Source organism: Sceloporus occidentalis, unplaced genomic scaffold, assembly GCF_023333645.1.
Source record: "Sceloporus occidentalis isolate IW3139 unplaced genomic scaffold, rSceOcc1.0.p SCAF_7, whole genome shotgun sequence".
NCBI lineage: Eukaryota > Metazoa > Chordata > Lepidosauria > Squamata > Phrynosomatidae > Sceloporus > Sceloporus occidentalis.
In genome coordinates this window covers 6,502,970-6,528,420 of record NW_028316987.1, presented here as the reverse complement: position 1 = coordinate 6,528,420, position 25,451 = coordinate 6,502,970, and the positions used below count along the sequence as shown (strand labels likewise).

At 42.3% G+C, this 25,451-nt stretch overlaps 1 protein-coding gene across 1 annotated transcript in view; it reads left to right on the top strand.

Moving 5' to 3' along the window:
• The first annotated feature begins 1,953 nt into the window (after positions 1-1,953).
• LOC149309095 (puromycin-sensitive aminopeptidase-like) overlaps positions 1,954-25,451 on the top strand; it is a 91,113-nt gene continuing 67,615 nt past the window's right edge. The window contains exons 1-2 of the mRNA XM_089531780.1: positions 1,954-2,729; positions 24,191-24,275. Of these exons, the coding sequence (XP_089387906.1) occupies positions 2,031-2,729; positions 24,191-24,275 (784 nt within the window). The 5' untranslated portion in view covers positions 1,954-2,030. The remainder of the gene's footprint in view (positions 2,730-24,190; positions 24,276-25,451) is intronic.

Sequence of the window (25,451 nt, the reverse complement as noted above, 5' to 3'; positions counted from 1 at the left end):
AAAGGGAAGAGGAAAAGATGACTACATCACAGATGGATTGATTCATAGCTCTTGGTTTGCAAGACCTGGGAAGGGCACTTGGTGACCTGGGACCTTTCAGGTCTTTTATTCATAGGTCATCATAAGTTGAATCCAACCTGGTGGCAAATAACAACACGGACTTACAGATCTGAGTTATTATGCTGGTTTTGAGTACTCTTTTTAATACTGCTACATATTACATTATTATTATTATTATTATTAATGTATAAAGTGCCATTCAAGTACATGGGTGATGAACCTTTTTAAAATTATGTCTTATTTTCGGTATAAATTCTCCTGAAAACAAACATTGAAAGGCAGTAGAGAAATGCTTCGCCAAACATGTAAATGTGACACAGAATTTATAAAACGAGGATCTGCTGTTAATGGCATTATCTTCTCTCTACTGTTCCATGTTAATTGTTTGTAGAATTGGAGCACGGCAAGGAGGTTATTCAGATATTATTTTTGTTAGCGCAACTATGGTCCAAAATGCACTACAGAAATAATCCAGTTTGATACCACTTTAACAGCCATTAACTCAATGCTATGGATTTCTGGAAACTGTGGCTCTGTGAGTCATTTAGCCTCCTCTGTCAGAGAGCTCTGGTGCCACAACAAACTACAGATCCCAGGATGCCATAACATTGAGTCACGGCGTTTAAAGTGGTGTCAAACTGAATTGTTTCTGCAGTCTGGATGCTGCCAAAGATTCAACCTGTTTTCTACCTGGATTACTTTCACCCTCTGAATAACCTCTTAGGAAAAAGCCCCACTGAATACAGTTTGAATTACTTCCAAGTTAACCTGTATATGATGACACCGAAGGCTCCACATGTTCCAATCTGGCAAGATCGGTCCCAATTAATCCTATGTCATCCCACCTTTTCATCTGTTTTTTAAAATGTCTGGGTATCTCCTTCCATTCTCCTCTTTCGTCCTTGTTTTACTTCAGTTGCTGCAAACAAAGCTGAAAGTGCAAAAACACTTTGTACTGTTGCCCCCCCAAATATTTGCGGCTTTGACTGTTTGAGGATTTAATGGCTATGTTCTCTCTAGGAATCTCTAGGTCCTCCAGGGCAACTCTATGGTCAACATCTGTCCATAGAATTGTGCTGGAGGACCTACAAACGAAAGCCATTGGAAGCCGCATGAGAGTAAGTGTGACACAGCGGTTTGATCGTGGGACTACAGCTCTGGAGACCAGGGTTCGAATCCTGGCTTGGCCATGGAAACCCACTACAAGTTGTTTCTGACCTATAGTGAGGACAACCCTATCCTGGGGTTTTCTTGGCAAGATTTGTTCAGAGGAGGTTTGCCATTGCCTTCCTCTGAGGCTGAGAGAGTGTGACTTGCCCAGTGGGTTTCCATGGCTGAGCCAGGCATTCGAACTATAGTCTCCACAGGCTAAGTCCCAAACATGGGGGGATACTTGCCCATAGGGAATCCTTTGGCAATACAAGTACTGTATCCCCTTATGATACCCTATGGGCAAATATCCCCCAGTGATTCTCTATGGGCAAGTCTTCTCTAATGGTTCTCTATGGGCAAATATTTCCCAATGACTCCCTATGGGCAAGTACTGCCATTTAGTGTTCTTCTCATGAGACACTGCGCTATACAAATCCATCATGGTGGACTTGCCAAAAACCACTCTGTGGCGGAGCTGGGACTCGAACCCTTGCTTCGCGGAGCCGCAGCCCAGCGCTTAACCCACTGCGCCACACTAGAAGTCTCCCGAGGAACCAACGCTAAGCCTCCTAAACCCGAATGGCCCCGCCTCCCTCTGAGGAGCGGAGGGTGTTTCTTTTTTCTCCCCCTTCTTTGATTTCAACGCGCGTGCGCGAAAATACCATCTCCCTCTTCCCCTCCGCCCCCAGTTTCCAGTTGACTCATGTCACGTTTGTTCTCTCGCGATGCCTCCCCCAGTGCGACTTTGGGAAAGCCCTGAAAGAGAGAGAGAAGGAAAGCGGGTAGTGTTGGTGGTTGGTGTTGGTTGCAGAAACCTAATGGCCTACGGACGCTTCCTTGCCCGCTCCCTTCTTTCGGCGTCGGCGTCGGCGTCTCCGAGTGCGCAGGCGCCGCGACGCGTACGTCATCCCGCCAGCGCACTCTGTTGGGAAAAGGAGGAGGAGGAGGAGGAGAAGAAGGTGGCGACAGTAGTAGAGCCAGGAGCGCGCGAGAGCGAGGGAAAGAGAGCGGGGAGGAATACGCATGCGCAGAACGCGCAGAGGCGACCTCTGTCTGTGCAGGAGCAGCAGCAGCAGAGGCACGGAGGGTTCAGCGCGGTCTCGCGACGCCCCTTTTTTCGGGCGCGCGTTTGGTCTGTGCAGAAGCTGCGCGCGCAACCACCTCCTCCACCTCCCTCCATTTTGTGTCCCCGCCTTCTGTCAGCGGAGGGGGGCGTCAGTGCGCAGGCGCGCTGGGCCTCCCTGTTCGCCTCAGTAGCCGCCGCCGCCGCCGCCTCCTCCTCCTCAACCAAAACCACCACAGCCTCGCCCTCCTCTTCTTTTTCTTCCTCCTCCTCCTCCTCCTTCTCTCTTTCTCCTTCTAATCCTTCCTCCCTCCATCTCGCTGCCGCTGCCATGCCGGAGAAGCGGCCCTTCGAGCGTCTCCCGGCCGAGGTGCGCCCCATCAATTACGGACTCTGCCTCAAGCCCGACCTGATCGACTTCACCTTCGAGGGGAAGCTCGAGGCCGCCGTGGAGGTGAGGGAGGCTATAGGGCTGCGTCCACACTGGAGACGGAACCCGCTTTGACGCTCCTGGCTCAAAGGCGATGGGATTTTGGGAGTTGGAGTTTGTTGTGGGCCAGCTCCGCTCTGGGCCCCACAACAGACTCCAACTCCCAGAATTCCATAGCCTTTGAGCCAGGAAAGAGTTAAAAGCGGGTTATTCCTTCAGTCTGGATGCAGCCTAGGAGGGGAAGGGGGCGTGTTCGCTTATGCTCGTCTGAAGAGACCTGCGCGTGTATTATGCGTGTAGAGGCGACTTGATGAGGGAGGAGAAAGGGGGTTGGGTGGGCGAAGGTGGCAAGGGAGAGTTTCAATAGAGGGGAGGCAAGTGGCTGAGGATGGAGGGAGGGGGATGGACGTGTGGATAGACTGATGCGTGTATTATGCGTGTAGAGGAGACCCGAATTTATTGGGGGGGGGGTAGAAGGTTACTAGGAAAGGAGTGGGAGGAGAGGAGGTGGGGAGGGAGGGTTTCAATGGAAGGGAGGCAAGTGGCTGACGACGAAAAGAAGGGTATATATATATATATATAGACGTGTGGATAGAAATGTGCGTGTATTATGCGTGTAGAGGAGGCCCAGGTTTATGGAAGGGGAGTAGAAGGTGTCTAGGAAGGGAGTGGGCGAAGGTGGGAAGGGAGAGTGTCAATGGAGGGGAGGCAAGTGGCTGACACGGGGGACAGATAGACGTCTGGATAGAAATGCGGGTGTATTATGAGTGTAGAGGAGACCCAATTTGATGGGGGGGGGGTTAGAGGATGTCTAGGAAGGGAGTGGATGAAGGTGGGAAGGGAGAGTTTCAATGGATTGGATGCAAGTGACTGAGGAAGGAGGGAAGGGGCTAGGTCGACGTGTGGAGAGAAATGTGAGTTTATTATGCCTGTGGATGGTGGGAGGAGGGTGCCCTGAAGAAAGAGGTGGTGGAAAGGAAGAGTACTGAGGGACTGGAGCTAGTAGGGGTGCGGTCCAGGGATGATGAGGCGATGGCAGGAAGGCCTGGGTGAGGAAGGGCAGGTGGGAAGGGGGCGAAGGATGGGTGGCTTCAGGAGAAGGAGGGGAAGAATGAGGAGAGGAAAGAAGGGGGCACTGGGTCAGGCTGCTCCCCAGGGAAGGGGGGTAGGGGTTAGGGGGCAGTGATGGTTAGAACTTGGGGAGCTGATGGGTGCTGGACTTGGATGGAGATGTCAAAGATATAGCCGCATTAGTCTGTAGAATCAGTACCTAGAGAGATCTTGTAGCACCTTTTGAGTCTGAAAGAAAGAAATTGGCAGCACGAGTGTTCCTAGACTTCAGGCCCCATACAGACAGGCCAAAATAAAGCAGCTTCGGGTCACTTTGGAGGTATGCTGTTTAAATGATGCATGCGTCCTAAGAGTCCGGAAGCTGCACCAATGCTGTGCTCCAGTCCTTAGGTCTGTTGCGTGGCTTTGGCATGGCTTCTGACCTCTTAGGATGCATGCATCATTTAAACAACATACCCCCAAAGTGACCCGAAGCAGCTTTATTTTGGCCTGTCGGTATGGGGTCTTCAGTCTACTTTCTCAGGTGCCTTCAGTGGAGTGAAGGCCACCACTGGGCCTGGGCATAAACTATATATACTCATGTATAAGTCTAGAAATTTTAGTCCAAAAATTGACTCCCAAGAACCTGGGCTCGACTTACTATTGTGTCAATGTAAGTAAGTCCTGTTCTTTAACTCCTATAAAACAAGGGAACCATCCCCTGGTGAAAGGCAAGAGCATAATCTGTCCTGGAAGCACTAACCCCCTTCTGTTCTCTCATCCATTCAGCCTTTACTGTGGTCACAAACAGTGATGTCTGCTGGAATTTTGGAAGTTCTTTGGCATTGTTTTCCTTTGCTTCATTCTTTAGATGCTTTGTTATATGCCACTGAGTTTTACCCTTGATTTATCCATCGGTCAGATCAAAATACATAATTCTGGCCCCAAAACCTGCCCTCAACTTACACATGATATCAACTTATAGTCACGTATGAATGGTATATGTCTGTGCCTGGCTTTCACTCCACCAAATGCATCTGAGAAAGTAGACTGAAGTCTAGGAAAGCTCCTGCTGCCCACTTCTTTCTTTCAGTGAGTCTCAAAGGTACTACAAGATCTCTCCACATATTAGATGTAGATGGTGAGGAAGAGAAGGATTTGGAGGGCTGAGATGTGTGTTGCGGTGGTGAGAACAAAATGGAGGTACTCGTGCTTGATGGTCTAGTCCAGTGGTTCCCAAACTTTGGTCCTCCAGGTGTTTTAGACGCAAGCTCCTAAACTTCCTGACTGTAAAGAGATCTTGTATCACCTTTGAGACTAACTAAAGAAAGAAGTTGGCAACATTCTTATGTCTACTTCCTCAGATGGTAAGCCACCAAATGCATCTGAGGGAGTAGACTTAAGTCTACAAAAGCGCATGCTGCCAACTTCTTCCTTTAGTTAGTCTCAAAGATGCTACAAGATCTCTATGTACTGATTCTACAGACTAACATGGCTATATTCTTGAAGACCTCCTGATTGTTGATCAAGGTGACTAGGGACTTTGGGAAGCGAAGTACAAAAAATGTGGAGGGCCAAAGTGGTCTAGTCTAAGGGATGCAGGCCATCCCTGTCAGACAGGTAAGTGTTGGAGGTGGGCAAAGTTACTTTGAGGTGCCCCTTGGCACGAGGATCACACTGAGAGGGAGGCCTTCTGGGATTTTGGAGGAAGGATATGTTACTTCAATACTGTAGGGAAGTAGAGTTTCTAATGATGAAGGAGTAGGAGAGACTGCTCTGGGAGAAGTGTTCTGTGGAGTTCTTGTCAGATAAGAGGTTGTTTCTGACTTGAAACAGTGGAGAAGTAAGGTGTTATGTGAAGAGAAGAGGAGAAGGATTTGGATGGCTGAGATGTATTGGGGGGAGCAAAATGGGGATACTGGCCCTTGATGGTTTAATCTCAGGGGTGCACACCATCACTTTTAGTCAGGTAAGTATTGAGGTGGGCATCTTGAGATCTTGTGTTATGGATGCACCTTTGGGTGTGTATCGTATTGAGTATTCCTGGAGAGGGAGGCCTTGTGAGATTTTGGAGAAAGAATAAGTTGGTTCAGTGTTGTTGTTGTTGTTGTTATGTACCTTCAAGTTGTTTCCAGCTTATGGCAACCCTAAAATTAACTTATTATGGGGTTGTCTTGACAAGTTTCTTCAGAAGGGGTTTACCATTGCCATACCCTGAGGCTAAGAGTGTGTGACTTGCCCAAGGGTCACCCAGTGGGTTTACATGACTGAGCTGGGATTCAAACCCTGGTCTCCAGAGTCATCGTCTAACACTCAAGCCACTACACTATAATGACTCTGGTTTAGGGCTGTGGGGAAGCAGAATTTCTAATGGAGCAGAAGGAGCGGAGAGTAAATGTTCTGTTGAGAAGGGAGAGTTCTTGTCAGAGAGGTGGTTGTTTTTGACTTGAAACAATAGAGAAGAACTAGTTTTCATGACAAGTCTAACCTGTAATAAGAGGACAGGTATTCAGGGAATATTGTTTACAGATGTTTCATTTCTGGGTTGGAGGACAAGTCTTCTGTAGGTTTAGGTGGGGTGAGGGGTATTACCTCACTTTGTGGATTTGAGGTTGAGGTTCTCTGGCTTTGCCTTAGAGTCTAAAGGGTAGTTCTTTGATTCCAGACAAAATATATTGCTTTGGTCCCCAAACTGTGCTCTTTAAGGGATTTTGGATTTCAGCTCCCAGGATCCCAGACTATTGGCCAAAATGGCTGAGGCTTCTGGGAGTTGAAGTCCAAAATCCCTTAAAGGACACACTTTGCGGACCACTGATTTGGAGAATGTTGTGTTCAAAAGAGGAGTGAAATATCTGTAGTTAATTGACACTGTGTGTGTGTTGTGTGCCTTTAAGTCATTTCCAACTTATTATGGCAAACCTATCATATTGTTTCCTTGGCAAGATTTGTTCAGAGGAGGTTTGCCATTGCCTTCCCCTGAAGCTGAGAACGTGTGACTTGCCCAAGGTCTTCAGAGTCATAGTCTAATGTTCAAACCACTACCCCACTCTGACATGAAGACTGGATTACTCTGTTTTAAGACAGAATTTGGGAAAGGAGATCTCTTGGGATGAGTTACTGATGATATATGAGAACTTGTGGTTTTTTTTGGAAGCCTATTTTTCTTCCTCTGCTCAAGATGGATGAGAGCAGTGCAAGAGAGACTGGTCATTATCATACAGAGTATCATACTTACAAAGCTATTATTCTTGGATGGATACAGAAATACCTGTCACTTTGTGATTGGTCTTTCTTAATATTCAGACCCCTGTAAAGTGGCTGTTTGAGGAATTCTTCATGAGGTACTAGAATATTTTGTACTGGCAGGTTTTGTACATTAATGTGTTAGTGGAATTTAGTGTATGGTTTCTTCTAGGTTTCACCTGCAGTTACATGTAGATAATTGGTAGGCTATCAGTAGATCTTCCTTCAGAGGAGTGCAACAGAGTTATTTCCTTTCCTCTCTTTATATATTTTCATGCCATACTCTACCCTCTCCATCATGTATCTAGTTATCAAACTTCATCCACTTATGTTCACATAGTCCAATTTGAAGTTTAATGTAGTTGAAGTGTTTCTGTTTGGGATCTTTGTGTCATATAGAGATTAGCCCATAACACTTGCCTTCCCCCAGTATTATTTTAGTTATTTATTTGTTTCATTCATTTATTTCATTTGTATTCTGCCTTTTCCCCAAAGTGGAACCCAAGCTGGCTCCCAGAGAGAGTCACTTAAAAACCAGAATATAAAAAAAGTTAAAACAATAAAAATTGTAAAGAAAAATTACTACAGTCTTCCTCAGATGGGGCTACTAATGATTTGCAACACTGTACTTGAATAGTGGGACAATACTTGGGTAAAAATTCTACACCATGTTCAAACAAGGTGGGATTGCAAGCATGCATTTAAATCAGCTCAGCCTTCTGAAAACCTTACTCTCAAGCTTTTTTGGAATTTAGAGGAAGTTTTCCTTGCAAAATTGTTGATATATGCAATACATATCTTGCTAGATTTTCTGGAATTTCCTAATCTGGGATGACTTGAATAACTATGTACAGTTGCCACATCCCAGAAAGAGTGCCAATTCTTTGAAACACAGCAACATTTTTTCTCATGAAGAGTAATGATGGATTTTTCATGGAATTTATATTGAACTACTTTACTTATTGGTGTAGTTGTGGAATTGGGTAAAATGGAATGAATGGAATTGGAGAGGCTGTTTAGGATTTGTGAAAATCTAGAACGCAGCTGTTGATGATTAGACTTGGTTTGCCAAGAAAGAAACAAAAAAGATATGTTCCTCCCAGTCTTACATCCTCTAATGATTTTACTAAATCCTGTTCTGTGTTCTATATGGTACATTTAAGCCCAGTTTTAGGTCAGCTTTTGGACCAGTCTGACCTGCAGAGGTGCTGAACTGGATTTATTAGCAGCCTGAAGGAGCAGGAGATGGTCAGTGATTATGATGTACTGGTAGTCTAAAGCATCAAGAAGCTTTAGCTCAGATCTAACAGGAAGCTATGTTTACATTGCTTCTTCTGCTGTCTATGTTTTTTTTAAGGTAATGGTGGCTTCTCTGTATTGGATGCTACTAGACAACAAGATTATACTTTTCTAAGCGCCTTAATATAGACTAATTCTGGTTTAGATTTGTAATATCTACCAATAGTTACTTCAGCCTTAAATTCAGCATAACTCAACATGAAACTGATTCGCTTCTCTGGGAAGAAAGTGTATTTTAAAGGCATCATAAGCTTCAAAAGGCAGGTTAATCTGTATTCAGAAGAGACCCGCATGGAACAGTGTCTAGGCGCTGCTCGCAAATTGTTTGTGACAGCGAAAAAATATTGTTTCGTCCATAACTGAGGTATCCTTTGAAAAATTTAGAGAGGAAATTTGGCTACATAAGCAGAGATTAAAAAACACTGAGAGGTGACCATTAGGGTAAATACCATGGAGACAACTTAGCAAGAAAAGGAATGCAAACTCCAGCAGAGAGCTACTTGTATGTTTCCAAATTAACTGACACTTGTGTGTGTGTGCGCGTATTAAAAAAGTATGTGAGGAGGAAAGAGAATGCGCCTATAAACAGGAGAAACTAGTGCAATTAAATAAAAACACAAGATTTCACAGGCAGATGTGGTGTTCAGTAAGTGTGGTGACACTTGCAAATGGTGACTATTAAATTAGAGTGGAAAGTGGCCAAGATAGAACAAGGCGTGATTAATGATTTCCTAACCATCTTACTGTAAAGTTTTCTTGGCCATTATGTTGGCACCCTGTGAGTGACTTTTAGTACTTGGAACCATTATTTCAAAGCATGCTGGACCTTGTGGGTGATGATAACGTGCTCAAAAGAAATGGTAAAATAAAATTAGTCTGTGGTCCAAAACACACTGCAGAAATAATATAATTGGAGACTGTTTTAACTGCTCTGACTCAGTGCTAGAGAATCCTGGGAACTGTAGTTGATTGTGGCACCAGAAATTTCCGACAGAAAACTACTGTTCCCAGGATTCCCTAGCATTGAGCCAGGGCAGTTAAAGCGATCTCAAACTGGATTATTTCTGCGGTATAATTTTGGATCTGTATCTATCAATGATATTTGACTACACAGACTAACATAGAAATAAATGTGTTTCCAGTACTTGTATAGTACTGGTGTAGAGGGTGCTTCAATTTGTGAGCCTAATTCAGTTCATGAAGGATTAGAATCTTGCTCTCAAAGTCTCCCAAGTCATCCTTCTCCTCACTCCCTTTCCCCATTGACTAGAGAGAGTCAGACAAAAGTCAGGATGCCCTGCTATTTCCTCCAGCCTGTGATTAAGAGATAACAATGGGGATTCTCTAGGGGTCCCCAACCTTTCTAATGCCGTGACCCTTTAATACAATTCCTCATGTTGTGGTGACTCCCAACCATAAAATTATTTTTGTTGCTACTTCATGATTTTAATTTTGCTACCGATATGAATTGTATTTTCATCATTACAAATTGAACATACATAAAGCATAGTGATTAATCACAAAAACAGCCTCAGAGGATGGCCATGGCAAACCCCATTGAAGAAACCTGTGCAGAAAGCCCCATGATAGGTTTGCCTTGAGCCTTGGGGAAGAAGTCACCCTGTCTCAGCTTCAGAGAATGGCAATGGCAAACCCTCTCTGGAGAAACCTGCCCAGAAAGCCCCATTATGATAGAGGGGAAGAGAGGCAGTGGTTCAAAGTGAAACTGGAACTCATTGGCTGAGCTGTCTCTCTTCCTTTTTGCACAGCTTTATGTTCCTGAGAGAGGAAGGAAAGGGGATGCTGTGGGCAGTTGCTAAGCAAGCGAGGGGCCTGTAGGTGGCTGCTGCTTTAATGGGCCTAGCTTGGAGGCCCTTTGTTTGGGAAGTGGTGCTCTGAGGGGGGTCCTTGACAACCCCTGTGAAACTGTCACCCCAGGTTGGGAACCACTGCCCTACAGCCATCCTTTTTTCATGTGGAAGTAAGGGTGGTACATGAAGTTGGCAATCATAGGTGGAAGCTAAGAGTGTCCCATTCCTCCACATGGTCAGGTTGTTGAGAGAGAATTTGGGTTCCTGGCTGGATTGCTAGTTAGAGAAACTCCATACAGAGCTTTGGCCTGGTGACACTGGTGGAGGTACACATGAGCATTGATGTCATCTGATTTCACAGAGGACTGGAGCTGGAGTCTTCAAGCCAAAACTAAATCCCTACACTGTCTATAGAGGTTTCATGCTATTTGAAACTAACAACTGTTTGGACAATTTGTTCAGAGATAGAGTGATATTTACATGTATAAAATTATCCTCACAGTGAGAAATGCTGGTCATGCTGTGATATTTTGAGACAATTCCTCAGGAGTCTCCTTGTCTGTATTTTTAAAGTTAAACTATATTTAAAGGTATCACTTAACTTTTAATAATGATAATAATTTCTTACCTGCTTCTTTCCATGGATCAAGGTAGGGAACAACAACAATTAACAGACAAAGTACATCACTTAAAAACACAACAGTTAAAACACACATTAAAACATACAAAGACAAAAAGATATACAGATATTAAAACAATACACATTTTAAATTCATCATTTTAAATTCACAGTTTAAAAATAATCTGGATAAGGCTGCTGGAAGAGACTGGTCTTTAATGCACTTTTAAATTCAGACATTGTATTCAGCTGTCAAATCTCTTCTGGCAGGTCATTCCACAGTCTAGGGGCAGCTGAAGAAAACGTCTTCTGGCTGACAGTTGCCAACCTAGTCCTAGTCCTGGCTGACTGGAGTAAATGTCCGCCAGAGGACCTGAGTGTATGGGGCGGATTATATGGGAGGAGCTGATCCTGTAGGTAACTTGTTGTCTTATGTTAACATTCGTTTTTAAAGCCTTTTAAACCACCTTAAATGAGAATATATAAAAAGTTTTAGCATGATGTGTTGTAACTTTTATTGGTTGTATAACAAAGTGAAAATATTTGCTTAGCTAGGTTTTTGTTAAGTGGTCCTGTGTCTGGTGTGACTGTAGTTGGCTTGGATGCAAGCTGCAGATTAATTCTGGGCTTACAATATGTCATTGCAGTAATCATTGGGAGCAAAAGGGTTAGGGTTGTAGACAACATGAATGAGGAAAATGAAAGTGAAAACGAATGGACTTTTGTCATTCTTGATGTATTTTATTTATCTTAATAGTCTGGTTGATATACAGTGCTCAGGCAAGATCTTTTTAGCCTAATAATGATTTGTTTAAGCGTGAACACTTGCTAGGCAAGAAATCATGATTTATTTTGGCAGTAAGCCCCAAACTGAAACTGTGGTGATATGTTGGTATGCATATTCTGCCTTATATTAACTGGTTTGGCATGTCTGAACTAAGAAGCCTGGGTAATTCTGGTTTGTTTCTTGGACCCACCCAAACCTCTTGTCATTCCACAAAAGTGTGAAGGAAAAACAGCTAAAAAACAAACTCAGGATAAATTGCTCTGTTGTTCTCCCCCCAACATTTCAGCCTGCCTTACTCTCTTTTCTTTCCATGCTCCAGCCTTCCCTTATCAAGAATTCCATCCATGCCAGAATGCTTATACATTTGGCATTGCTATGTGTCAGGAGAGAATTCTCAAGTAATCTATGTGTACTTTAGTAACATTTTCCAAGGTTTGCGTGTCTAAGCAGAGTACCCTGAGTGTGAACACTCACGTAATCTCAAACTCTCAAAGAGAACAAATGATTGATTTAAAAGATAGATCACTGACTTTTTTCATTGGATAGATGTTTCTCTACGCTTTTGCACACAGTATCAGCTAGATTGGGGTTTCCAATCTGTTGTGGATCCCTGAGTACATCCCTAATTTTGAGGGTCTGCTATGGGTAGCCATAACATGGCTGGAATGGTTAGTCACAAAATGGCTGTCATTGAAATATGTGACCAGTAAGAACACGTATGCCTGTGTAATAAGAACATGTATTTCATGGAAAGGCAAAACAGGAAGCTACAGTTCCTTGCTCCAGCAGAACCCCCATTTCACAGAAAGGCAAGCTGCTGAGACTAGAAGTCAAGTACTGTATATACTCATGTATTAGTCTAAAAATTTGAGTCAAAAAATTGACCCCAAAAACCTGGGTCAACATATCCACGGGTCAGTGCAAGTACTGTACATTAACTCAAAATAGGAACCATCTCCCGAGCTTAGTCCATTCTTGGAGCACCAACCCCATCTATTTTCTCCACTGTGGTGCTGCTTCTGGCCTTTTTGAATGCTTGGACAGGAAAACAGCAGCATTCTTTGGCATCATTTTCCTTTTCTTCATTCTTTACATCTTTTGTTGCATGCCCCTAAGTTTTACCCTGGACTTATACATGGGTCATATCAAAATTCATAATTTTGACCACAAAGCCTGCCCTCGACATAATCCCTCCACGCCAAAGATTCCCCCCCAAAAGCCTAAAACTGCACAGGAAAAATATACACTCCCAGAGGATATAATAAAGAATCAGCATCTATAGGTACACTGAAGTAATGGTTATTTCCTGGAACTGAAATGTTTGAGACAATTTCTTACAAAAAAGGTCAAGAGAAATCAAACCAGGGATTGACTGAACAAGCCACAGGCGGGTTATGGACCGCCCATTTGGGGCGGTCTGCACCCGCCCCTTTCCCTGGTGTATCGGGGCCTCAGCGTGTAGAGCGGCAGCCGCTGAGGCCCCGATCCGCCGCTTTTCAGGCTGCAGGGAAGCAGCAAAACGCCGCTTCCCCGCAGCCTGAAAAGGGGTGTCCCTGGGGCTTCAAGCCCCAAGGACACCCCGTGGCGGTGGGGAGAAGGAGAAAGGGGCCGCTTGGCCCCTTTCTCCATTGCTTTGCTGGGCGCAGCCGTCTAAAGGCTGTGCCCAGCGAAGCAAAGCGCTGCCGCAAACCAGGAAGGAGCTCCGAAACGGAGCTCCTTCCTGGTCCGCGGAAAGGGCGCCCTAGGCGCCCTGGCGCAGACTGACGACATCATGTCCGCGCCGCCTCGTGTAGAGGCGGTGCGGTCGTGACGTCATCATGGCGGCCCCCTTGTGGAAGGGGAGCCGCCATTTTGTATAGACTCAGTCCGTACTAGGCTTAGGGGGGTGCGGAAGCACCGCACCTTCCTAACCCTAGTACGGACTGAGTCCATACTTTAATGGCGGTTTGTAACCCGCCACAGTGACTTTTTACATATTAAAACTGATTGGCTTTTTCAACAAACAGCTGAAAAATTCGTTTTCAACAAACAGTTTGGCTTAGTACTACGATGGACAAAGTGTAGCCTGTGGTCCACATGGCTTCTCAGTGACCTTTTTTTGTGTAACCTGAGTCCTTTAAATGCCCCAGTTTTAATTGTGCATGTGTAAAATTATGTGAAAAATGGGGTTTTGCCATTCCTGAAAACCCTCTGGAGCTGTGGTTTTGGCCTGAACTCTCTCTCCAAAATCCCAAAATAGAAACTAGAAGTGGATTTAATGGTCACTTGCAATTTCTAATACTGCTCTATTTTTCTTTGCCATTTTTGGTCTTGGTGAAGCCCATGGTAGAGATATGGTCACTTCCAATTTCTGTTTTCTTCTACTGGCCTTTTGTTTATGAACATTTTTTGCATTTAAACTCTACCAGTAGTTGTTGTTATGGGGTATAAATTTGGCACCTAGTCCTACTAACATTGTTCAAAGTTACGTGTGAATGCAGATGATATTAGTGGTGAACCTTTCAAGAATCTTTCAAGTGAGATGCTTCCTAAGGAAGAGACCCGAAACCAGCAGTATTTTTTTTAAAAGTCCATAATTGGTTCATACCTGTGCAGGTAGTCATTCATGTTAAGATGTGGGACAAAATACTTTCTTGCTTGTTAGTTAAGGAGGGCCAGGTATGGTGTATTAAAAAGTGTGAATAGTGAACTCTGATTGGGGAATCCAAGTTCCAGTTCCCTATTAAGCAATGAAATATATTGTGCCCCTAAATGGCCGGTCCATATATCTGTTGCTTCTAGCCTCTTGTAAAAAGTATGCAGTGCAATGGTTGATAATAAAAGAAAGTTGCTACCTGAGTGAATGAGTTAATTACATTTTGAAAGAAACATTTGCAGCAGACTTGAAAGTGTTATTTACTCTTTTAATTTTCATCAGTGAACAACTGAAATCTAATGTTGTTAACCAACCACTTTAAGCACCAGATTAGCAAAAGGTCAGCATTCTTATCAGTGAGACAGAATTGTAACAGCATTCAGCTTTTGACACAACCTGCATTGGTGACTACAGTACTTCTGATCTTCAGTCTTAAAGAAGAAATGCTAAATGGTCCTTATAATCTCATTTTAGACAGTAAATGTCCAAGCACATCAGCTTCTTAATTGATCCTTTTCAATCTGTTGATTGGCAACTCTTCTATATTTATGCTGTTCTCAGAGCAGGAACCTTTGTGATCAGCTGATAAGATACTTGATTTGTTTATTGACAGTGCAGCAAATCATGTGATTTCAAGGGCTGGTAAATGAGTTACACTTTATTTGAAGTGCTTCATTTCAATGTAGCTTTGTTTTTCTATGTGAAAAAAAATCCTCAATTTAGAATATTCTTTGCTCATATGGGAGGAAAAACCTACTATTATGTTCTATTACTTTAAGTGTTATAAATTCCTACATACAGTCATAGTTTCTGAAACACTAAGCTCATCACTGTGCCACATTATTTTTGTGACATTTCCACCCCTATAAATATAAATTGTTGGTGCACTGCTAAACTTAATAGCACTTATAATAGTAGCACTCTCATGCCCGCAAGCTTCTTGGAAATAATCCTCTACTTCATTTATTGGACAGTTTCTCAGGAAAAAGATTGTAGAAAGCCATTGTCATGCCAAGACTGCATATAGGTGTCATGTGCTTGACACCTTGGGATCTTTCTGTAAAGCACCATGAAAACAGTAAGCACATAATTTTGTCAAAAGGGAAGTGTTTTACTTAATTATATTGCAACTTTTTTGCTCCCATTCCTTAACAGGAAGTCACCTTTGTTTGCTGAAACTGAAATATTTGCAAGCAAATTAATAAATGCCATGCATTTTCAGGAGTTTGATTCGGTAGATAGCAAAACTAAGGGAGTTATTTATTAAAGAGCATTGTCCTGCATTCTTCTGAAAAGACAGCATAATGAAAGTTTAAATTTTAAAATCCTTTAAAGTAATAATCTCATGAACAAAATGGATTGGAAATGTCACCCTTTTGACAAATACCCACTACCACTTCCATAACGTTTTGGTCATTGGTGATGCATACTGGGCCTGATAAAGGTTGTAGTCCAAAACATTGGGAGTGTGCCAACTTGGGGAATGCTGCTGTGTATGCATAAGTTTTATGAGATACTCATTATGTGTCACTGATCTCTAGTTAAAGCAAATTATTGCACTGTTTGCAAAAGTCTTGAAGAACTATCTCTGTGCTAACGTTTTGCAAAGGTTTTCAGTCAAACATGTGCCTGTCCAACCTATCTAAATGGATCCCAGCAGTTAAAACAAAGCTGAAAGGAACATACTGTGTACATCTGCCTATGTTTTAAACCCAGTCTGTTACTAATGTTGTAGGAATAGCTGTGTAGCATATATTCCCATTTTATTTTAGAAGCAGAAAAAAAGAGAGGTGTACTATGTTTAGATAACTGGCTTATTGACATGAGCTTTCGTAAGCTAATGATAAGCCAGAAATACTGACTATTAAAAGTGCAACAATGAAGGCTACCTTGTAACTTAATGTGTTTGCCTATTAATAATAGCATGTTATATTTTTGTTTCTGTATAGTTAATATTCTTATAACCTTAGCACAATTGTCAGTAGTGAATGCTTTCCCCCACAGATAAGTATTCTTGTACTTCGAGAAAAAGCTTTCCTTGTAGTTCAAGGCCCGGTACAGGCGGGCAAAAAGCGCTGGTCTATGGGTGGGGTGAGGGTTGGACATCCCCACACTCAACCCTCCCTGTGCTGCCAGATGGCACGTGCCTTGATGACATCCCTTTGGCACAATGCCCAAACGGGGCTGTGCCAAAGGGGCATGATCAAGCCGCCCAGCAGCGGCTCTGGTGCCTCTTCAGAGACCCAAAAAGGAGCTGGAAAAACTGGCTCTTTTTTATGCCCTGCGGAAGCCGGATCGGTGCCGTGTCATGCATTTGCTGCAGCACCAATCCGGGGCAGAAAGGGGCAGTGTCTCGCTGCCCCTTCATGCCCAAAGTTTGGAGGTGAAAAGAAGGGATGTTTTCTTCCCTTTTCATTTGGCTGTTTATGCAAAAGCCAGTTGAAAGAAAAAACTCCTGTATTTCCTCACAAGTTTTTTAATAGAGGTCTTGAAGGAGAGTGGTAATGATTATAAATAATTGTTTAGATAGTGAAACAAAACACACTTGATGGACTCCTGTGTCTAATACTGGTCATGAGGTAGAAAATCCTAGGTTTTGTGGTTTGAATTAGCTGAAGAATTTTCATCCTCTTTAGTGTCGCTCCTACATGTTAGACATTAAAAGATTGTGAATCTTCTTGTCAAGTGTTGCACATGTGAAAAATTTCCTTCCCCAGTGCTTTGCTGTAATCTTAGCCTTTATCATATTTTTAGAACAGTAGGAACTGGTGAACCCACGTTTGGGTATCCCTTCCTAAGAAACCCCAATGATATTCATGGGATCGCCATAAGTCGACAGGCAGCTTGGAAGCACATACACACATGTGTAACATTTTCCTATGTGAATGAACCATTAGTAGCTGTGAATAAATATATTTGAGGGTTGGTCTGGAAGGATCGATGGAGGTCTTCAACCTATAGCAATTCAGTTGCATTTATTTAAAAAATATTATTATGTCCTGGGTTTGGGGGGATAAAATAGATGGTTTTAAAAGTGCTATAGCTTATGCCCAGATTAATGCCTGCTATCTTCAGTTTAAAAAGCTAGCAAGTTGGAAAAAACTTCTGTTTGAGCCCTTGGAGGGCTGCTGACAGTCAAACAATACTGGGCTAAATTGAATGATCTGACCTCTCCCAGTGAAAACTGCAGTGTAAGCTTATACAGATTTTTTTAAAACAAACAAACAAACAAACAATGTGCAGTTCTCTGCATTGAGATTGAAGGGACTAGTTGTTAACATATAGATGAGAGGAGAAATTCATTTACTCTATATTTCAATGTGGATTTCATTTTAAATATTACTAAGAACTTTAAAATAAGATTTAACTTCCCAAAACAGTAAACCTCCTAAACTAATATGTGTGCCAGAATACAGTTAACCCTTCCCCCCTCTCTTTACTATTTTTTTGTTGCCGTTTTAAAAAAATAGTTTGTTGAGTAACAGCAGAATTTTTTGAACCCAAGGGAATTTCAGTTTATTTGAGGGGATAAAATTGTCCTACATTGACACATATGGTTGTGGATGTAGAATGAAGTGTGTGTATGTGTCTGTGCGCCTTCAAGTCAGCTGTTGAGTGTAATACGCTTGCTGCTACCTGTCAAGGCTGATTGTAAAAATAGCTTCACTCCATGCATCACATACTTTGATAAAATAGAATAAAATAGAATGATCTGTAGTCAGATTATCCTCGTTTACATGGTGTATATTGCCAGAATTGTCATTCTCCTCTGAACTCAACTAGTTCATCAATGGTTAGATCTGTCCCTAATACTTACCATATTTGAAGATGTCCAACAAACATAGATCACGTGTCTTGGGAGACACCCAGTTTATCAGTGACTCTACATATTTCATTTTCCAATTGTTGAATCACACATACCTTGTGAGTGCACACACAGTCTGGTAAGACACAGCAATTTGAGATGAAATGTCACAGTTCCTTCAAAACTTTATGTTGTCTGTGACACGCCCCTGCCAGGAGTAGTAGGTCAATATTTGCCTTCAGTTTAGTGATGTCAGAGGGCTCCCACACCTAGACTTTGGTAGGATTTCTCTTGTTTCATGCCTTGAATACATTCTGTGCCTCAGTTTAATGGATTATGTGCTAAAAAATTAATTCTGTGCAGAGTGGATCAAAGGTTTTAAGCACTGTTTCTTTGTTTACATCTTTACTTTTGGCTCCTGAATGTTGTCTCAGGGTGCTGTATGGTGAACTGTCTTTAATGATTCTATGATTCTACCAGATTCTCCATTGCTGCCATTCATGACATGAGTATCTCTGAGCAGTCCTTCTGGACAGGATTGCGAGCATGCACATTCTGTCTTACCACTGAGCAGGGAAAGGGGTTATTCCCCAATCAAGCATTCATATTAGCTGTTCTTGTTTCATTTGCAAGGAAGCATGGACATTTTTTGTCTTACATGCTACTTTGAGGGGTTCAATGACAGAATGCAGCAAATTTTTTAAATACAACTTTTGTCCCACTTTTTTCCCCATTAAGAAAGCTGTATGTGATAGGTGGCTAAATTTCTGGGACATTTGCTTACAACTCTTAGGTGACCATGTCATTTCTCTGAGATGCTGCAGTGGCCCATTGACTAGATTGAAGGTTAAAGGAGAATGCATACAAAAGTGAGTACAATTTTTGGACAGACTTCTAATCAAAATAAGAATGAACTGACGTGGAAACAAAACAGAATGAATGAATGTGTGCTTCAAAAATGCCTATATTATATTAAAAAAATTGATCCATCTCTAGTACTGCAGTAATATTTGTTATTGTTGTATGCCTTCAAATCATTTCCAACTTATGGTGATCCTACTTCGGGGTTTTCTTGGCAAGATTTGTTCATAGGAGATTTGCCATTGAAGCTGAGGGGGCAAGGTCACCCAGTGGGTTTCATGGCAGAGCAGGGAATTGAACCCTGGTTTCCAGAGTCCTGCTCCAACACTCAAACCACTATGCCACATTGGCTCACACTGCAGTGATATTATAATTCTTTTATACAGGGGGAATCAAAAAGAATGGTGCAAAACAAGTAAGAACAGCTTTCCTTTTGCACCATTCTTTTCGAATCACCCCAGTACTGAAAGTCAGCCTATGTGTTTGTGAACAAATATAAAGTAATGCAAAAGTGTACCCTGAAATGGTAGGGTGAGCCCCTACCCTCCACCCTCAACTTGGACTGTGAGCTGCTGGGGTAATGTCTTTCAAAGTACAGTGCGATAAGTTTCTGCTATAAACTGCCAGGAAGAGTCCTACAGAATCATCTTCTGTGTAAAAGGTCAGACAATAGAAGGACCTTTTAAGCTGCCCTTTTGCAGTGTTGCACCAGTTTTCTTCTTTGGCTGAAGGACATCCTGCTGTACTTAGTAAAGTTTAACCTGTCTTTGTTGCTTTTTATAGCTTGCTTATTTAGCATCTGCCAGGTTTGTGGATCATGCTGATTAGGCGTTGATTTTGTGTTACAAGCTTTTGTTTTTTAAAATGCTGAACATGTTTGACTGCTCAGCATGTGCAGTATGTTTGTTGTCTGACCAAATGTTGAAGGCCAAATATTTTGGCATAGCGGAAAATATTTTTCCCCTCCTACTTGAAATGAGGTAGTGCAAATTACAGGAACTAGGGCAGTGGCTTCCATCCAAATAACTACAAAGCTAGTTCCACACACTGCAGGGAGCTTTGAATGCTTTTCTTGGACGTTCACCTCCTATACCAAATAGCATACCAATGTTGAAGCTGCAGGGACTTCCAGAAGCAGTTTGTGTTATGGCATGCAGACTGTAGTATTCAAAGCCAGTTTGACTAGGTATACTTGAAGTACTTGGGCAAACATACAATAGCTCTTTCAGTCATGGCTAAATATCTGTCATAGGTCCCAGTACTTCAGACAGGATACCTTGGAATTCTTGGTATGCGTGCCTAGTCTGCCTGTTTGTTATTTTCAGATAACTTCAGATTTCTACATTTCTGCTGTTAGCAATGTTCTAATTAGTTGTACTTAATCAAGCGGTTATGCAAGTTTAAAAACAAGTTTTGTTCAGGAGTTGATGTTGATGGATTGTCAGTCTGTCATCTAAATGCTGCTCTGCATTATTTTCTTGCAAAGAATTAACAGGAATCTTGCAGAAAGGAAGGTTTTGCTGTAAATAGGTGGTTTACTGCTTGGCTTTTGTAATCTGCACTTGATGCAAAACAGTGGGGAATAGGTGGGTCTCTGGATGAGGTCTAAGAATGATTGTAGGTATTGATGCAAGCTCACAGATGTGATCTAGACAAGATCATTGCCTTTGTGTTCTTGAGTGAGGATTGTTTTTATTTGCATATTTTTGTAGAATAAATGAATTGGTCACGATATAATAGGATTTTTCAAGGCTAAGCAGCGATTCAAACCTCTTCTCCAGAGTCACAGGCAGGTTATAGACCGCCAAAAAATACGTATTGAATACGTATTAGGGTTAGGAAGGGGCGGTGCTTCTGCACCCCCCTAACCCTAATACGTATTCAATACGTACAATATGGCAGCGGCCGTTCCACACGGCCGCCGCCATATTGATGTAACGGACGCTCTGCGTCCGCACGTGGCGCACCGGAAGTGACACTGCGAGTGCGCCCTTTGGCATTTGCGGCGCCTCTTTCGGGGCCTGAGAAGGAGCGTGATTTCCGCGCTCCTTCCTCTGAGCGTCATGGAGCCCTGCGGTGTGGCAGCTGCGGCTCCCGGACGCCGCAAGTGGCGGCGGCGGGACAGCACTGCTTCTTGGCGGTATGTAACCCGCCACAGTCCTTGGGTTATCCATAGTGCTTCAGTGTACACACAACCTTCTGTTATTCCAACATTGATATGGGCCAGATGGCAAATATGGATATTGTATAGTCCTCCAGATGTTGTTGGATTACAGTTCTGCAATAAACAAACTCTCTGCAATAAATAATAAACAAAATAATTTGTTTACTAAACAAATATAATATTAACAACAACAACAACAACCTGTGCTATTTTTTGCCATTGAGTATGTTGGCAAGTGATGATGGGAGTAGTATCTGACAACATCTAGTAGGACATATGTTCGCAACCCTAGATAAACAATGCTTTGGGGCTCTCCACAGCAGTGTTAAAATGAAGTTTCACCCTGTTCTGAGACCTACCTGTTTAATTGATGCATATGGACAACATGGGAGGAATTCAGGACAAAGCCACACTCAGGGGCTAAACGACAGAACAAAATAACCCCTGGTTTGCTCTGCTTTGAGCTGGAAAGTGCGAACTGTCGCACTGGTGTATGTGGACTGCACACCAGTGCAGAGATTGGGAAGGAACTGTGAGCTGCTGGTGCCAATCCTGTTCACAGGCTTTTTTGTTGCTCCCTTGCAGATTGATTACAGATGCCCATGAGTGGTCAGATGCACTATCAGCACATTGCAAGCCCTGTGAAGTGAAATGATAACCAACTCAGGTGTTGATGACAATACAATGGATTTGATAATCACATTAACAAACTGACCAGTCCAGTCCAGTAGGGGGCCCATTGGGGAAGGGGTCATGTACGGGAGTGCCTCCACGATTGTACTGTGCCATTGTGTTGCTGGGAACACTGATGGGCCATATGAAGAGTCGATCACTTGTGCCATTGAGTGAGTGGTCGCATGACTGGTTGTGTGGGGTGATGAATGGGCTGGCAGCTGGGTGAGACAAGTCCAGCTGCTAGAAGTGTATTTGTGTGCATTTGTTTGGGTTGGAAGAGAAAAAAATAATGGTGCGGTGCAACTTGTACCTGCAAATACCCTGTTTTGCCAGGTTTTGTTTGCAGTGGAACATGAAAGATAGTGTAATCCAATATTTTTAACTGAAGACTTTAGTTACAAAAAACATAAAGGACATTTAAAAACATCTTAACCTTAAGTTTGTTTTTTAAAATTAGAACTTAATGATAGTAGGAAATAATGAAGTTCTGTGAGAATCAAATAAGAATCTAAAAGGAATAAAGTAATTATTGAAAATAACAAACTTGACTTCCATTTAACCAAGCTGATCAGTGCTTCTCAAAATATGAATGTTTGTAGGAAATGACACAGCATGGTATAGTGGTTTGAGGGTTGGACTAAGTGTTGGAAAAAAATGTTCAGATATTCTGCACAATTGTGTAAGTTATCAAATGTTGCATCTGAAGCCTTAATCCAGCAAGGCATGATAACTATTTTGCTTTCTTATTGTTTTCAAGGCAGTATGGTAAGAAAGATGGGAACAAATGTTTACCATACACTTTCTGTTACAAGTACATAATTCTACTTTTTAAATAGTTCTCATGTAAATATTCATGTATGTACAAGCTGTCCCCCCAAAACCAAACCAAAACAAAACAAAAAACAGATTTTCTTGCTGTGTAAGAGGCTTTAAAATATTAATCACTATTGCATAGCTCTTGTGTATCCCACACAGCGTTAAACATCTGCATTTCCAGTTGGCTGGTAGTGCAAAATGTCACATGTTAAACTGTGTTGATGTTGGTTTTACATTTCTCTCAAAACAAGGATTTAATCCTGAGTGTGATGTCATGTAAATAGAGTTCCATTGAAATCATTTGAAATTTGCTAGGGTTGCTTCACAAGTATGTATTTTGCATAATCTGGGATGCGTGGCACTGTATGTTTAATTCATGACTATCTTGTTTGTGGGTCTTGAGGACTAAACATTTAATTTATGTTTAGCTATTAACTTAGTCCTTCTAATTATTTTGGCCACTTCATACTCTATTGTAAGTCTTCCATGTGGGTTTGCAAGAATTTTAAAGTACTTTCACACTGAAGCAGCTGTCAAATTACTTTCAGAAACGTCTCTTCGTTGCACATGTACAGATATGGGTATGTGGTTTGTGCAAGACTCCTTGGTATTTTTACGGTTTACCTGTTATATGTAAATATAGCCATTTGTCGTCAGTGGGATTTGGATGAATTCTTTTTTTCCACAGAGCTTTGACTTACATAGTTGTCGTGCCTTGATAATGAAGTGGAACTAGTTTATTAAAGGAGCCTAGTGCAAAATGGTACTTCAGTGATACTTGTTGGACAGGCTTCTGGAATGCCTCATATGTTAGGCCTGTTCAGTTAAGTCACTTTCAGTAAATTCTGAAAGTGTAGTAACTGTGCAGACAAAACTGTATGTGATGTGGGAATGGCAGTCTGAATAATTCTTTTGCATCTTGAGAGTTTTGTATCATTTTGGAATTTATGACTTTTTGATTGTGCTATGTGTTGAAGTGAAATAGTATTTTACAGAAATGATGGAATCATTTTTAAGGTACTTGTCTCAGATTTTTAGTGCACTTGGCAAGTGGGCTAGAACCATGGGTTGCATCTGGATTAAGTGGGGAAATCCTTGGAAATCATGATTTTTGTAAAAGTGCTTCCATTTGGAGAGTTGACATTGGTTTTCTGGGCATCACTTTTCTTCATCTCTTGTGGTACCACAATTATGGAGTTTCCCACCTTTAGCTAATGCCATTGTGTGAGGTACCAAATTCGTCTAGATGCCAGTTGTTTCTATAGCTATTCCTTGTGGCTGTCTGTTTTTAGGTGAGCAGGCACATCACACTGGGTCTGAAAATATTCTGGATGACAAACCTCACAGCATGATTTCTATAAAGCAAGATAAAGGATGCTGTGCATATTATCAATGGCTTTGGAATCCATAAAGTAAATTAGTTGGAATAGTTGCGTTACCAGAAGGTGTCAGGAATGAGCAACATCTGGGCTGCATGTAGCCCTCAGCTACTTTTTTTAGGAGGCTTTGGTCACCGTGGTAAATATGATGTAAATCATGTCAAAATCATGTAAATGTAAACTGCAAGGAGGGTACACATTGTGTCCCAACAGAATTGTGTTACTAGTGGTGTGTTGATGCAAATGCTGAATGGAAGAATGTCAGTTTTGGTTTTTTATGTACATTGAAGCTACTGGGAAATTATTTATAGAATGTTGACTGTTAGATGTTTGTGTTACAGGTGAAGCATGCGACCAACCAGATTGTGATGAACTGTGCAGACATAGACATTATTACAGCTTCCTATGCACCAGAGGGAGATGAAGGTAAGCAGAAATCTTTATATCATTTTGTATGCTCAGTCATCGCATACAAAATTGATCAGATAATAAACTTAGTTTGCAGTAAATGTTTCCTGGCTGCTTTGACCTAAGATATCCTGAATGATATCTAAAATTTGCAGCATAGTACATAGGAAGATGTTTTGGTATGATTAAACAGCTGAAAATCTGAGATTTTAAAAAATATAACATAGGGCTGAAACAGACCGGCCCAAAGGGGCAACGTGACACCGCCCCTGAAAGAGCGTGTGGGCGCCACAGTAACCACATGGCGTGCCGCCACTTCAGTTTTTTTCTGGTGCAAAAAGAAGTTACAAAATAATGCTCCTTTTTGCACTGGAAAAATGCTGCCTTTTCAGCAGCCAGCACAGTTTTTCGGCGCGCATGCAGCATCTAAACGCTGTGCCGCTGGAGTTCCAGAAAGCTGCCCCTGTGTGGTCAGTCGGGCAGCATGACACTGGCTTCAGGGTGGTGTCAGTGCGTGCATTGTGCCTATGCCACGCCCCTACGCCACCGGCATATTGTATCAGTCTGCATCAGTTCACAGTTGATCCCAGTTCCTTAAGAAAAGAAGGTACTTGAATTAGGAGGTGGTGCTAATTCTAGCCAGCACTATTAACATAGTATTCTGCATGGCTGAATATCTTGTATGAAATTAAAAATTATCTGATCTTGATACAACTTATTAGCCATGTAGGGCAACTCAATAGCCATGTATGGTAAATCAGTTTTTGCTGCCTCTCAGGGACTACAGACATTTCTGAATATTTAGCAGGCCAGCTCTCATACCGCAAAAGAACGCAGAGTGCCAAAAGTACAGTAGTTGAATGAGCAAGCAGTGTCCCGTAACAAAACAGTCTGGGGTCATGAGCCGTAAATCAAAGCTGATTAGGAGTAGTAAGATATGTGAATGAAAGTAAAAAAACAGTCCAGGGTCATAAATAAAAGGGTTGTATCTCACAGTAGACGCAGGCTGAGAGAGAAATCAACTTTTCTTCCAGCAAACCAGATAGGGAAAGTCCCCTGACTTACAAAGCTTGCTGACTCAGCTGTACCCAGTTAGCCGAATGTATTGCAAGAGAGTATTTTCAAGTTGTTTGTGCACAGTTTCTCATTTTGCCTGTGGGGGAGGAACTGGGTTTGTTGCAAATGGTGAAGCAT